We start from the raw sequence: 16,252 nt of genomic DNA on the forward strand, positions 1-16,252 counted from the left end.
ATATTGTCACCCTGCTTATTTAACTTATATGCAGAATACATCATGAGAAACGCTGGGCTGGAAGAAGCACAAGCTGGAATCAAGATTGCTGGGAGAAATATCAAGAACCTCAGATATGCAGATGACACCACCCTTACGGCAGAAAGTGAAGAGGAACTAAAAAGCCTCTTGATGAAAGTGAAAGAGGAGAGTGAAAAAGTTGGCTTAAAGCTCAACATTCAGAAAACGAAGATCGTGGCATCTGGTCCCATCACGTCATGGCAAATAGATGGGCAAATAGTGGAAACAGTGTCAGACTTTATTTTTCTGGGCTCCAAAATCACTACAGATGGTGATTGCAGCCATGAAATTAAAAGATGCTTACTCCTTGGAAGGAAAGTTATGACCAACCTAGATGGCATATTCAAAAGCAGACACATTACTTTGCCAACAAAGGTCCGTCTAGTCAAGGCTATGGTTTTTCCTGTGGTCATGTATGGATGCGAGAGTTGGACTGTGAAGAAGGCTGAGCGAGGAAGAATTGATGCTTTTGAAGTGTGGTGTTGGAGAAGACTCTTGAGAGTCCCTTGGACTGCAAGGAGATCCAACCAGTCCATTCTGAAGGAGATCAGTCCTGGGTGTTCTTTGGAAGGAATGATGCTAAAGCTGAAACTCCAGTACTCTGGCCACCTCATGCGAAGAGTTGACTCATTGGAAAAGACTCTGATGCTGGGAGGGATTGGGGGCAGGAGGAGAAGGGGACGAGAGAGGATGAGATGGCTGGATGGCATCACCGACTCGATGGACGTGAGTCTGAGTGAACTCTGGGAGCTGGTGATGGACAGAGAGACCTGGCGTGCTGTGATTCATGGGGTCGTAAAGAATCGGACATGACTGAGCGACTGAACTGAACTAAAGTACTTTCATACACATTTCGGACACTGTTTGAAAATATTTTGTAATATTAATACATGTGAGTTAAAAAATTTTTTTCAACTGCTATGGAAAATAGTATGGCAGTTCCTAAAAATATTAAAAATAGACTTTATCATATGATCCAGTAATTTCACTTCTAGGTATACATCAAAAAGAACTGACAGCAGGGTCTCAAGAGAGATTTGTACTTCCATGTTCAGTGTAACATTATTCACAACAGCAAAAAGATGGAAGCAACCCATATGTCCATCAAGGGACAAATGGATAAGCAAAATGTGGTTCACACATACAGTGAAAAGCGACTCAGGCTTAAAAAGGAAGAAAACCTGTCACAGGTTACAACCTGCATGAGCCCTGAGGACATCATGCTAACTGAAGAAAGTCAGACACAAAAAACAAGTATATTATTCCCCTTGTATGAGGCAACTAGGAGTCAGACTCATAGAATCAGAGAGGAGAATGCTGGTTTCCCAGGGCTGGGGGAAACGGGAAACGGGAGTTGTAATTTAATGGGTACAGTTTCAGTTTTCTAAGATGAAAAGGTTCTGGAGACGGGCTGCACAACAATGTGAATGCACTTAACGCTACTGAACCACACACTTAAAAGCCGTTCAAAGGGACCTCCCTGGCGGTCCACGGTTAAGTAAGACTCCAGCTTCCAATGCACGCAGCATGAATTCGATCCCTGGTTGAGGAACTAAGATCACACATGCCTCACAGTGTGGCCAAAAACTACTTAAAAAAAATAGTTAAGATGGTAAATTCTATGTTTTGTGTTTTTCACAATAAAAAAAATTATACACTGACCAGAAATTGCATTAGGCATCTATCATAAAATAAATACTCAGAGGTAGAATCAAAGATTACATTATAAAGGTGTCATTACATGTGTAATATTGTAAAAAGTAAAATCAACTTAAAATATTCTATAATAGGTAAATGGTTAAATTAAAACTATAGTATTAAAAATTATGTGGTCATTCAAACTATGTGAAAAATGCTCACAACATGTAATGAGGAAAAAGCTGGATACATGACTATAAACAGTATCATTCCAATTTATGTTAAAAAAAAAAAAAGTAGTAAAGTGAGTGAATAACCTTTATGTGAATAGAGGCCTATTAGGGAAAAGATACAAATACATTCCCTTCTATGAAAGACCAACTAACTCTGGGTATTAGGCCAAATTCTGCATATAACTGATTAATTAATCAATTACAAACACACATAAAATATAATAATGATTATCCAGATAAGAGAAAGTCAATAAGATAAAGCTATGACAAACACAGAAACAAAAATAATCAATATATAAAATAAAGTTAAAAAGTAAATACTCACTGATTCACTTGCAGGTCCTCAATTTCCAAAAGAACTCCTTTTTCATGCAGTCTTGCTGCCGTGTATTTTAGAGAGATCTTTTTGCTTTTCTTCCCTTTCATTTCCCTAGGCTTTTTGGAGACCCTGTAAAGACCACATTATGTCACTTTCTATAAGTTACTATCTACTGTGAATCTCTGTTAGTCACTCAAGGATATGAGGTTGGAAAACAAACTTCCCAAACCCAAGCGTAAGTAACAAAGCAATTCTAAAATGGCAAATGAATGCGAGGATTTCTACTTCAGGGAACTATACTGAAGGGAATCCCACAGGAGTCACTCTTAGCCCCCTTGGCTGTGAAGAGGAAAAAAAAAAATACCTTAGAATGTGTAATTTTTAAAAAAGTTTAAGTCAGCACAGCAACACAGAGGAATGGGAACAAGGAAAAAGAAACAGATGTTAGCAGGCCACTAGGATAATCAAGGCAAGAAGCGGTAAGAAAAGTAAGCTAGGGAGGAACTGAGACGAACGAGAACAGGATCTGGGACTCTAGAGGGAGGGCTCTCAAGAAATGGGACAGAAAAGCTGGTAGTTGTATAAAAAGTAATAATCCCTACAGCTGGCAACTGAGTATCTATCAAAATCACAACTACATAACATTTTGAAGCTGGCAATTACATTTCTAGAAATTTATCTTAAAAAAATATGCCTACATTTGCAAAATGATATATGCACAAGAGGCTATTTGTTAACAGAATTTTTTATAATAAGCAACTGGAAACAACGTCAATGTCTGTGATGGAGAACTGACTCAGCGGTCACTTTATCTCCACAGTGGAATACCATGCAGCCGTTAAAAAGGAAATGAGAGCCTAGCTCTGTCTGCTTAGAAGGCCTGAAACAATAATGGCTCTGGCAATGAGCACATCTAGTCCCTAGATTTCGGTTTCTAAATACCATTCTTCATTAAAAGGAACAAAGGATGTTTGGAAAAATAGCTGATTCCAAGCCTGGAGAGGGGAAAATACAAACTGAACCAGAAACATCTTATGTCACAAAGTCAAGAGCTGCTCAGAGAATGACAGGGACATTTCAGAAGGATAGAGGCGCCAACTCCGTGGGCTCAGCTACGTGAATCTGATTTTTACCCCTTCACGTCAGCCCTGCCTTACTTTGGGAAGTCTTCAGGGAGGGAGAGAAAAGACACAGATGGGAAGAGTAAGCAGGCTAGGGAGAGGGGAAGCTGATGGGCTAAACACAGTGCATCGATTGACAGCTGAAAGGTACATGGGTGCTTATGGTTCTGTTCATAGATTTTTCTGGGGTTTGAAAAGTCTCAAAATGAAGAGTTGGGAGTAAATAATAAATAGCCTTCTAGCAAGCAGAACCTATGCTTAATCACTTCACCTCTATGGATTTTCAATTTCCCTCCCTGAAAAATGGGCAGACTGATGGTTTGTGGCCAGCACCAAGGAGGCTGCATCAGTTCTTCCTTGGAAGCTGAGAAAAAATCATGGTCTGGGAGCCTGTGCTCAGGAAGTACTGAGGCCAAGGAATTTAACTATTTATGTTAATATTGTTTCTTAAGTGAGTTTTGAGGCACATCCTGGTTTAGGGGCCACTAAATGACCCCTTTACAAGGTTCTTTAATTTCTAGGGCCGAGAAGATACTTTGGAGCACAGGATGTTTAGAAAGAAGCATCCTTGAAACCCTCCACACATTATTTATTTACACCATACCATAACAAATGGAGGGCTTCCCGGGTGGCTCAGTGGTAAAGAACCTGCCTGCCAATGCAGGAGATGTAAGAGACTTGGGTTCGATCCTTGGGTCGGGAAAATCCCCTGGTGAAGGAAATGGCAACCCATTACGGTATCTTTGCCTGGGAAATCCCATGGAAAGAGGAACCTGGCAGGCTACAGTCCATGGGGTCACAAAAGTTGGACACGACTGAAGTGACTTAGCACGCACGCACACATAATAAATGGAACTAGGAAATTACAAACGGTTAGAAGCCAAACAAAGGACTAATGCAATAAACAGATCCAGTGTGTTGTCAGTAAAAAGCGCCAATGTCACTTTAGTTGCCTCTGCGTCTTCCCCTGACATTGATTCATTATAAAGATACTCACTTGCCCTTGCTGGCTAAGTTATCCAGGCAGGTCTTGATGTAGCTTTTATAGTAGTCCACCTGCTCTCCATAAAAGGTGGCCTTAGAGTTCAGGGCAGCGTATGTCTGCTGCAGTTTCACCAGCTCAGCCTTCCTCCTCTGTCGGTATCTCCGCTGATTCCGAATATCCTGAGACATAATTATTAAAATCACAAAAATAATGATGTCATGTGCTTCTCGAACCATTAACACTAGAATCTGGCAGTGTTTAACTCGGCCTTGCTTGACCACATGTTCATCATAGGCAGCAGTTTTATGCTCAAAAATTAACAAAGAAATTCAGACCTTATCCATTTTCCCCCCATCTCTATTTTCTAGAGGCAGGGAAAATGGGTTACTTTCACAGACAGTCTCAGAATCAACTTGCAAAGCTTGTTTATACATCTTAAATATGTTGTCAGGAGAGGGAGAAAAAAATAATTTTAATATAACAAGTACCAAGCTGCGAGGTGTGTGTGGTGTGCCTTTAGTGCAACAGCAGAAGACGCATAAATTCCTTGGCCTGCACCAGAGCCCCTTACTTGAGAAGACTCACACAAATCTAGGATGTGATAATCGATCTGAAGCGAATTTCTATTGCACAGTTATCATTAAAAAGAGCCAGAGGGATTCTTTAAGGTCAAAAGACAAACTGAGACACAGGAAACTCTAATCAGGCTGTTCCTCCTACTGATTTAGGCCATGGAATAAGCCATGGGAGGGCAGGCTGGGACCTTATGCTGGAAGGGCCAGAAGCGATTCCCGGGAGGAGAGGACCTGAATCGGCCCGTGAACTAAAGGTATGTTGCCCCTGGAACAGCTAACGTGTCCCCACAAGCCTCTGAGACAGCTTTCAACACAGCCAGACCACTGCTGTCCCCTAAATGCCATACCCTGGCGATGTCATTGATCAGCTCCTGGTATCTGTTCTTTGGGTCTACGGTGCCGAGCTCTGTGAGCTTCTTCAAGCCTGACTGGATCTTCTCCTTCTTCTCTTGAAGACTGAGGTTGCTGTCTTCCTTTATGGTTTTGGACTTCTTCATCTTGTCCGGAGTTTTGGCGTCACGGATGGCGCGTCTCTGCATGGCCCGCTGATGCTCTGCTTCCTACAGCAAGAAAGAGGATGTCGTGGAGGGCCTCCACCCTAACCCACACCGGAGCCTATACAGCTCACACACTCTATTCTAGAAACAGAGGGTAACAAATTTATAGCCCCCGTCCCCCAGCCCAACACGAGACAAACTGCATGAAGCAGAGGCCGTTCTCCTTTCATCTAGAAGAGAAACACCTATGAAGCTAGATGTTGGCGTCCTTTATTTTTATGTTGACCATTAAAAAAATCTTTATTGAACCTGTCACAATATGGTTTCAGTTTTTTGGCTGTGAGGCGTGCAGGATCTTAGCTCCCTGACCAGGGACTGAACCTATACCCTCTGTATTGGAAGGCGAAGTCTTAACGACTGGGCTGTCAGGGAAGTCCCAAGATGCTGGCTTCTTTCCTGGACTCCGAAGTTTAATCAGGAGATTGAACTCTACTGCATGCAAAATCCCTTACTCTTTCCCTATCGCATGTGGGATATGGAAACCATTTACTTTTACTTGAAACCTGGCATGATGAATGTGACAGTCACACCAATGCAATGCCAGTGGGGGTTAATGTTTTATTCCCCCACCTCGTCACAGCTGGATCACCTTCAAGCCTGCCCTCTGCTTTCAAACGTGCTGCAAACGCCAGCGAAGAGACCCTTCTTGTATCTGGTATTTCTCCTAGTCACCAACCAATGTCTGTCTGTTGTGTTCCCACCCAACAAACAATCCACACCTGCCTTCCCCTTCTTTCAGCACTGTCCTCAAAGTCTGGCTATCATCACCAGTTCTCGTTACCATTCCTCTCACCCCAAATCCAGTGCCTTCTCTTAGCTGTTGCCTTGCTCATCTTCTCTGCACACCTTCCTTGTCCTAGCAAGGGCTGGTGCCTTCAAAGGACCCAGGGTCCTTTCTTTATGACTGTTCTCTCTCAAAACCTCAATGATCACCTCTATGCTGACAGATCCTAGCATGTGGCTAAGGTTCTGGGACCCTATTTTGAATTGTTTATACTATGGATGTTTATACTCAGAAAGGTTGTGATTTTTCCCAACCTGGAGCAATTCCTTTCCCAATATTCCCTTTTCTTCTAATATCAAAACTACTGCTTATCATGTGATATAAAGAGCATGAACTGGAGTCAGACAGAACCAGATCCAAGTTTGGTTCTGCTACTGTAAGCAAATGATCGTGGGCAAGTTATTTAACCTCAAGGGGGTCTCAGTTTTGTCATCTGTGAAATGAGGAACCTTGGTTCAAGCCCCATACCTTCCTGATGCTTTGCTCCTCACTTGCCCCTTTCTTAATTTTTATTATTTTTAGGGTCAAGACCATGGTGAATTTTCAGTGGTTTTCTAATTGTTTCAGTTTGTATGTCACATATATCAAAATGTATCATGAGTTCACAGAACTCAGGAGCCATATTCTACTCTTCTCTCCTACCTACCAAGGCATTTAGCAGAATTCTAACTATAGGACTTCCCTGGCGGTCCAGTGGTTAAGAATCCACCTGCCAATGCAGAAGACATGAGTTCGATCCCTGGTCTGGGAAGATCCCGCATGCTTCGGGGCGACTAAGCCCATGCTCCAGAACTACTGAAGCCCTCATGCCCCACCGCCTGTGCTCTGCAACAAGAGAAGCCACTGCAGTCAGAAGCCCATGCTCACGGCAAACAGAGAAAGCCCTCATATAGCAACAAAGACCCAGCACAGCCAAAAAATAAAACAATAAAATTTTTTAAAATTTTAGAAATACAATATTCAATAAATTTCTGGGCAGACTCACTGATTCTGTTTCAGGTTAAATTAAAGCACACAAACAGACTGTGTGCAAGTGCCAGTGAGCTCTGTGCCCTAGAAACATCTACCTCTGGATTTAGGGACCAACAGCTTTCTCAGGAAGCCCCGAATGCTGCCATCTGCAGACACATGCAGGCCCACCTCCCAGTGACCGCCTATCACCATCTGTGTCACCCGTCACATGCCCCCCACAGGAGCACCTGTCCATCTAATTACGGTACACGATAACCCCCAAACTTTACCTGTTCACTGGTGGCTGGTGTTTCTAGGATTTCAGTCAAGGTCTCTCCCGGCTGGAACCGGATGACATCCACAATTAAGCGTTTTGTGCTGAAAGGAGATTCAGGAGACATCTGAACATTAGCACCTGTCCTGCTTCCTCTTGAAGGGACCTCAGCAGGAGCAGAACAAACACCGCCTCCCAGAGTCCCACTGGGCAGCCCTAACACAGGTACGCGAAGCCCCAGGATCACTCCTGCAGCTATGACAGAGTGGGCACTAAGGTCAGGATCTCAGAGATGCAAATTCATTTCAGCATCTCATTAGCAAATAAGGCAGGTAAGTTCTGTGCCAACTATACTACAGGAGATGACCAGAATTGTATTGGGCTTAAATGGCCAAGGTCATTTTAGGTATGAACAAGTGGACTCGTTCAGCAAGACCAAGGGACAGGCGTGATCACTGGGTTACAGTCACTCCGCTCCTCCTCCTTTCAATCCTCACTTCAGTAAGATGGTCCGAGCGTCCATTTCTGCATTCTCATCTCCAGGCACATCGAACTTATTGGTCAGTGTGAGAGACACTTCCGTCTTAGCCAGTGCCTCCTTATTTGGGTCATTTAAATTGCCAGCACCTTCTCCTAAAGTTTTGGAAGGGTAGGAAAAATAAATCAATATAATAAAGAGAAAAGACATTGGAGAATAGATGATAATTCAAATAAAAGAAAATGCAAGTTTAAGAAGACAGTTGAACCAGCCAATATGTACCTTGTGGCAAGGATATCCTTTAGTGAGAAAAAAAATATTATGCCAAATGATTAAGACAAAGGATCCCTAATAAAATAATAAATGTTTGACAAATCAACACTGTAATATTTCTCTCTCAAAATATCCTGTTCATTTCCTTTATAGGACTTATCATTTCTAGTTACATAATTATACGTATTGTTCCTGCTGTTCAGTTGCTAAGTTGTGTCTGACTTGTTGTGACTCCACAGACTGCAGCAGGCCAGGCCTCCCTGTCCCTCACCATCTCCCAGAGTTTGTCCAAGTTCATGTCCAATGAATTGGTGATGCCACCCAACCATCTCATCCTCAGATATGTATTATATCTGAGCATTTATAATATGCATTATATTTGAGTCCATTATCCACTGGACTTCAGTTCCTAACAGATGGGGATGGCACCTCATTTCTTCCCTGATGTGTAATTGGAGCACGAACAGCGTGGAGACAGATGAGGAGACAATCACAGCACTCCTGCCACGCTCCCCATCTCCAGCTTCCAGGCAGTTACGTCGGAACCTTACCTATCAGGGACTCGATGGTGGGCACCTCGCCGAGGTCGTCCAGCAGCTCGTGGATCGGATCATTGTGCTCCGGGGCAATGGCATCCTGGTGGTCTAATAGGAGCTGCAGCCACACATCCAAGGGTCAATTCCATTCACACACTCAACCCACCATCCCCCAGCCCCACCCAGACCACCTAACAGCACAAAAGAGGTTAGATAAGAAAACTCCTGTGTTTTCAAGAACTGACAAGTTAATCCTCAACAGACTGACCCAAATAAACAACATGACACATAGAGCAACATGCTGGCCTGTGATGTATGAAGAAGAAATACTGGTACTCTCTCAGTCAGTCAGTTCAGTCACTCAGTCGTGTTCGACTCTTTGTGACCCTATGAATCGCAGCACGCCAGGCCTCCCTGTCCATCACCAACTCCCGGAGTTCACTCAGACTCACGTCCATCGAGTCAGCGATGCCATCCAGCCATCTCATCCTCTGTCGTCCCCTTCTCCTCCTGCCCCCAATCCCTCCCAGCATCAGAGTCTTTTCCAATGAGTCAACTCTTTACATGAGGTGGCCAAAGTACTGGAGTTTCAGCTTTAGCATCATTCCTTCCAAAGAACACCCAGGACTGATCTCCTTCAGAATGGACTGGTTGGATCTCCTTGCAGTCCAAGGGACTCTCAAGAATCTTCTCCAACACCACACTTCAAAAGCATCAATTCTTCGGCACTCAGCCTTCTTCATAGACCAACTCTCACATCCATACATAACCACAGGAAAAACCATAGCCTTGACTAGACGGACCTTTGTTGGCAAAGTAATGTCTCTGCTTTTGAACATGCCATCTAGGTTGGTCATAACTTTCCTTCCAAGGAGTAAGCATCTTTTAATTTCATGGCTGCAGTCACCATCTGCAGTGATTTTGGAGCCCCAAAAAATAAAGTCTAACACTGTTTCCACTGTTTCCCATCTCAGTACCAGCTATAAAGGATTTAAATGCACCATACAGAAGAAAACTAGCTTCACTGGAGGCTCAGACGGTAAAGCATTTGCCTGCAATGCAGGAGACCTGGGTTCGATCCCTGGGTTGGGAAGATCCCCTGGAGAAGGAAATGGCAATCCACTCCAGTACTGTTGCCTGGAAAATCCCACGGACAAAGGAGCCTGGTAGGCTAAAGTCCATGGGGTCGCAAAGAGTCAGACATGACTGAGCGACTTTACTACAGAAGAAAGAACAAGGAAGCTCACAGGCTTCAATACTCAAGTTATCAATGTACTCTACAACCAGTTCAAATGACTCATACTCATGCTTTCGCGTAAAGCTTCTGGTATATAATATCTTTTAATTCAGAGAAAAGTGCATCAGATCAACATTATTATTAATTCAGGGCCATTCGCCAAATCCTACATGGTGATGTCGTCAAAAATGACAATCACTGAAATTTCATTTTACTTCCTCATTTCATGTTCTATATGCCCCCAAAGGGGAAAAGGAATGAATTGTAAAAACAGTATTTTATCCAGTCACTATATCAGGGGTCACAACAGAAATTCTGAAGCCCACCCATGGGGCTTCTGATTCAGCTGGCCTGAGGTGGGGTTCCGGAAATTTCGTTTTTAATAGCCAGCCCAGATGATATTGACACAGGTGGCCTGGGGATCACTTGGAGAAAGTTAAGAAAAATAAGCAAAGGAAGATAAGAAACAAGGCAGATATAATGTCAGTAAGATCTAAGGATGGGGAGGTATCTGGCGTCCAGAGACAGTGGGCAGCAGCCAGAGAAGGCAATTAAGACAGAGCAATGGAATTACGTCACTGAAGAATACTTACCGTGTGGGTGTTGATGATCTCGCCGATGGAGATGTAGATCACTGGCTTGGTGAGGGTCACTAAGTCGGAGTATTCGTCCACATTAAACTTATCCTGAAGCTCTGGGACATCACAAGCAGTTTGGAAAAACCGTCTGAAAATAAACACAGGAGCCAGGCCCCAACAAGTGCCACGCGTTTAAGAAGCTGATGAAGGAAGGACACCCCACAAACCCTTAGAACGGTGAGTTCAAACAGAAGCCAGGCAAGACGGTTGACTCGAGAGAAACCACAGCATGTCCGTTGTGCCTGACAGCCCTGGGACGTTGGTGCTCTTTCCCTTTATTCTAGTTCTGCCCACAAGAACCGCTCAACCGTAATTTAAGACGGTTCTCAAACACCAGTTGTTGTTAGTGGACCCAACTCTCGAAGACAACGCCCTGAACTCACGACTCAGTGATTAACTTACAAATACTAAAAGTGCTCTCCAATTCTCCTCTGACTGCAAAGTAACACATGCCTATGTAGACATTATGTTTATGTTAAGTATTGTCTATTTCATAGGAACACATTTTACTTTTTAAAAATATTTTTTAAATATTATTTTTCATTTCTATTTTGGCTCTGTTGGGTCTTTGCTGCTGCTCACAGGCTTTCTCTCAGTGCGGGACATGGGCTTAGTTGCTCCACGGCATGTGAAATCTTTCCAGACCAGGGATCCAACCCATGTCCCCTGCACTGGCGGGCGGATTCTCAATCACTGGACCACCAGGGAAGTCCAGAACACATTTTAATAGCTCGCATATGTTCCTCATCATCATCTGGAGCTCTGAGCGCATCAGGCACGTATCCTACGGTACTGTGGTCCAGGGAATTCTGGGTGTGGTATTTCATCTCGTTTTTACCCTTAAGAGTTAGAAACACGCCCACAGAGTCTTTTATGTACCTCATCCCTTTCTCCTTACCTGAATTTCTGGTAGGACTGGGAGAGGTATTCATTAATAATGCTCAAATGAGCGTTATCTCCCAGGAACATCTTATTGGAAGCTGCGTGCTGGAGCATCTTGGCAATGGACCCGAGATTGCGACGTTGGTCTGTGGTGAGCTGGCCTCCTGCCGACAGGTCAATGATGTCAAAGGCATCAGGAGCAACAATGGCTGGATTCATGTATCGGTAGTAAAGCAAGTTGCCAATAATCTGGGAACAAAGGAAAAAGAAATGGGTGTTAAAAGCCACTTCAACAAGTAAGCCACAAATGACTTTGCTAACAAAACCAGAATATGTGGCCCTGTGAAGGGGGGGGGGACACTCTACACACACACACACACACACCCCTTTTCTCAAGGCCTGAAACTAAAATGACCAAATCCCTCAACTGGATGCAGAAAAAAAAAAGAAAATGAGAACAGAATTGAAAATCACTACAATGAAAGAACAGATTCTGAAGGTAAAAATGGTAGACATGAAGTCTGTTATCGAGCATTTTAGGGCATTCTTTGTCCACATATCACGGCAGCAGATAAAGCCGTGTCAGCCACATGTACTTTTCATTACCATGGAGGAGGGCACTCATTCTAAGAAGCTAAAACAAATCCTTGAACATGACCTAGCATCATCTGTCCAACCCCCACCATCCTCATGCTGCAGACGTCAAAGGCAGACAAGTTAATGCCTCTGAAATCAAAGCCACTCAACACATATCTCTTCTACAGAAGAATTCAAAGACAGTCAAAGCATTTCCCCTGGAGTTGCATTCAGAAAAAAAGAAAATGAATTCACCTGAACAGAAAGTCTAGAATCGAGGCCTCACTGTAGGAAAGCAGAGAGCTAGGAGAGAAGAAAAAAGCGTTCAGATTAAGGAAAAAAAAAAAAGAGGGAGCACAGCTGAGTAAGAAAGAGTCATCAGCAACAGCCTTAGCGCAAACTGTGCTTGCTACCATTCATCTGGCCACCAGCAGAGGGAGCAAGTCTTCAGCAAAAAGACAGGACTCAAAGAAATGCTATCTCAAGACAGAAAAATCCATCTTCTCCACTTGGTTGATAGCCATGTGCCATTCAAACAACATAGGAACTATACAGGAACTAAAAGAGGTATCACTTACTGTTTACAATCACTTTCAAAACCTCAGGCTCAATGGCAAGCTACTGACAAAATCTATGCTAAGGTCCTTATTACTAAAGGTCTAAGGAGGGGAACAGCTACCCACTCCAGTATTCTGGCCTAGAGAATTCCATGGACTGTATAGTTCATGGGGTCGCAAAGAGCTGGACACGAATGAGAGACTTTCACCTTTACTTTTCATTTTCAAGGTCAGGCTTAGTCCTGGAGAAGGAAATGGCAACCCGCTCCAGTATTCTCGCCTGGAGAATCCCATGGACAGAGACCAGCAGGCCAGTCCATGGGTTCTCACAGGGGCAGTCACAACTAAGCGACTAAAACAAACAAAGTGAAGGTCGAAGTCCAGGCTTGGTCTGGGCACTTTTCCCTCCAAGGGCTATTATCGGAAGGGAAAGAACATGCCAGCTTTTGGTCTTACCTTCAACAGCTCATCCTCACCAGCATCCGGGAACTTCTCGTGTAAGGAGTCCTTCAGCACTTTGGCAATGAAGCGCATCCCATAGCTGTAGGGTAGACAAAACTTGGTGAGAAGGACTGGGAGCTGAAGGCCACTAGTGCTGGGCTCTAAGGGGGCCACAGTGGGCGACACTCACGGGATTTTGTCCACAGAGCTGATGATGGCTGCCAGGAACTTGTCAGTCACAGCCCGCATGTTCCGGATGGAATTGTCTAGCCGCGTCCTGACTTCCTCATGAGAGAGGGCCTGTTCTGGGGTCACGTCATAGGGCAGTTTGCTGGGAAAGCAAAAATTACCCCCAAGTATGTTAGACCATAACTTCATGGCAAATAGAAGGGGAAAAAGTAGAAGCAGTGACAGATTTTCCTTTCTTGGACAAAGGTCCATCTAGTCAACACTATGGTTCTTCCAGTAGTCATGTACAGATGTGAGAGCTGGACCACAAAGAAGGCTGAGTGCCAAAAAACTGATGCTTTCTAACTGTGGTGTTGAAGACTCTTGAGAGTCCCTTGGACAGCAAGGAGATCCAACCAGTCCATCCTAAAGGAAATCAACCCTGAATATACATTAGAAGGACTAATGCTGCGGCTCCAATACTTCAGCCATCTGATGCAAAGAGCCAACTCATGAAAAGACCCTGATGCTGGGAAAGATTGAGGGGAAGAGAAGAAGGGGGCAACAGAGGATGAGAGTTGGATGGCATCACCGACTCAACGGATACGAGTCTGAGCAAGCTCCGGGAGATAGCAGAGGACAGGTGTGCTGCAGTCCACGGGGTTGCAGAGTCAGACATGACTTAGCAAATGAACAACAGCGGCATGCTAGACCAACAGCCTGAGGCGAGGCTGTGTCTTTCATAAGCAGAATGACCCAGAGAGACCAGGTAACTTTGTTATGCTCACAGAGCTGGTCAACGGTGGGGCCGGAACTGGGGCTCAGGTTTTCAGCTGTGACTTTGGAGCCTAGATCTATGTGCCAGGCACTGTGATAGGCATTTGGGATCAAAGTGCTAGAGACATGATAGCTTCCCGAGTTCCTCACGATTTGTACGTGTGGGAGAGACACACATGTAAGTATCTGTAAACACATCGTGCAACAATAAGAAGCTGACCGGAAGTCTTAGAATGCTACAGAGAAGAGGCTTCTACTCAGATTGGAGGAATCGAGAAGACGTCCATAAGGAAGGAACATATGAACTCAGAAAAATGGGAGAAAAAAAAAGTCTTCTAGGAAAGAAGATCAAACACAAGGAGGTAAGAGGAGGAGAGATGAGAACATTAAAATAAATAGAGGCCAGGTCATGGAAGGCCCTGTGTGTATTGCTAAGTCTGGACTTTCCCAGAAGCCAGGGAGAGCCATTTAAGGGACAGGAGATCTGAATTTTGAAGATTACCCCCCGAGAACCTCATGTATGATCTAACCCTGCTGCTGCTACTGCTGCTGCTAAGTCGCTTCAGTTGTGTCCGACTCTGTGCGACCCCATAGACAGCAGCCCACCAGGCTCCCCTGTCCCTGGGATTCTCCAGGCAAGAACACTGGAGTAGGTTGCCATTTCCTTCTCCAATGCATGAGAGTGAAAAATGAAAGTGAAGTCGCTCAGTCGTGTCCAACTCTTAGCGACTCCATGGACTGTAGCCTACCAGACTCCTCCATCCATGGGATTTTCCAGGCAAGAGCACTGGAGTGGGGTGCCATTGCCTTCTCCAATGCATGAGAGTGAAAAATGAAAGTGAAGTCACTCAGTTGTGTCCGATTCTTAGCAACCCCATGGACTGTAGCCCACCAGGCTCCTCCATCCATGGGATTTTCCAGGCAAGAGTACTGGAGTGGGGTGCCATTGCCTTCTCCAATGATCTAACCCTACTCTACACCAAATGAGAAACCCACTGCAGACCACGCTGCTCCCATCTCTAGCCCTCACCCAAGCTAGATAAAATCAGAAACATTTTGGCTCTCTGAGCTGTATTCCCCAGCATTTCCCATATTCTGGTGACAAATTCCTGCTCTGGATGTATTAACATAGGTGTTAAACTATGGCCCAGGCACAGAAGTCTCCTGGATTATGGTAATTTAGTTGGCCTAACTTGCAGTGTTCCAGGGCAGCTCATCATTTGCCCACAGCATCTCCTGTTCCCTCTCACAGAACACAGATATCTCACTCAGATCCAGGTGTCTCTTCCCACCTAACCCCATTTCTGCGATGCCTGTGTCCTTCCAGTCCTAGGCTCTCTGAGCTCCTTTCATCTGCCAACATTTGGACAGGAAGACTCTGCACTCGGCAGGGCCCATCGCATCCTCCAGCCTCTGCCACGTGACGCTCACCCACTCAGAGAGGCTCTCATCAACCACTCTAAGTTAGCTCCCACTTGTATGCTTCATCACAGCTCCCTACAAAACTACAAAACTTCACAAAACTCCTCTCAGCTTGCAACTTCATTTCTATGTGCCTGTCTCATCTCTCCAAACTATGAACAGAGGGCAGGGAGTGTGTTGGTTTCAGTCATTACTGTATGTCTCATCTGTTATTGTATTTTTTTGTTTGTTTGTTTAATGTAGACCATTTTTTTAAGTCTTCATTGAATTTGTTTCAATATTGCTTCTGTTTTATGTTTTGTTCTGGCTGAGAGGCATGTGGGATCTCAGCTCCCCAACAAGAGATTACCCACACTCCACCCCACTTAGAAAGTGAAGTCTTAACCACTGAACCGCCACGGAAGTCCCCAATATCGTATTGCTATATGTGCATTTAACCCACTGTCTGGCACTTAGGAAGTACTCTATAAATATTTGCTAAATAAGTGAAGAAATTACCAACTTACCAACTCAACTACTTAAAGAAGAGGTTTCTATGGAAAAACTATTTGAACAATTACTAACTTTCAAATCAAAAAAATATTAACTGCTTAAAAAGAGAGAGAAAATACTAAGAGCATGAAAGAAACAGGGGCTGTGATGATCATACCTCGCCTCTCCTGTCTGGGACTCCATCTGGTTAACCCAAGACTTGTAAATATCCACGGGGTCAGTTTTGATGTTGAGGGTCTTGTCATCCATGATCTCCTTCACCACTGGAGCCAAGATCT

At 44.3% G+C, this 16,252-nt stretch overlaps 1 protein-coding gene across 1 annotated transcript in view; it reads right to left on the bottom strand.

Moving 5' to 3' along the window:
* The window catches only part of IQGAP1 (IQ motif containing GTPase activating protein 1), a 105,641-nt gene that overhangs the window by 6,394 nt on the left and 82,995 nt on the right, over positions 1-16,252 (bottom strand). Inside the window, exons 26-36 of the mRNA XM_010841070.1 lie at positions 16,132-16,252; positions 13,306-13,446; positions 13,131-13,215; positions 11,558-11,790; positions 10,615-10,747; positions 8,800-8,902; positions 7,995-8,130; positions 7,514-7,601; positions 5,279-5,491; positions 4,369-4,535; positions 2,257-2,379 (exon numbers count right to left, since the gene is read on the bottom strand). The exon at positions 16,132-16,252 is cut by the window's right edge and continues 10 nt beyond it. Of these exons, the coding sequence (XP_010839372.1) occupies positions 2,257-2,379; positions 4,369-4,535; positions 5,279-5,491; positions 7,514-7,601; positions 7,995-8,130; positions 8,800-8,902; positions 10,615-10,747; positions 11,558-11,790; positions 13,131-13,215; positions 13,306-13,446; positions 16,132-16,252 (1,543 nt within the window). The remainder of the gene's footprint in view (positions 1-2,256; positions 2,380-4,368; positions 4,536-5,278; positions 5,492-7,513; positions 7,602-7,994; positions 8,131-8,799; positions 8,903-10,614; positions 10,748-11,557; positions 11,791-13,130; positions 13,216-13,305; positions 13,447-16,131) is intronic.

Source organism: Bison bison, unplaced genomic scaffold (assembly GCF_000754665.1).
Source record: "Bison bison bison isolate TAMUID 2011002044 unplaced genomic scaffold, Bison_UMD1.0 scf7180017864155, whole genome shotgun sequence".
In the NCBI taxonomy this organism is placed as follows: Eukaryota; Metazoa; Chordata; class Mammalia; order Artiodactyla; family Bovidae; genus Bison; species Bison bison.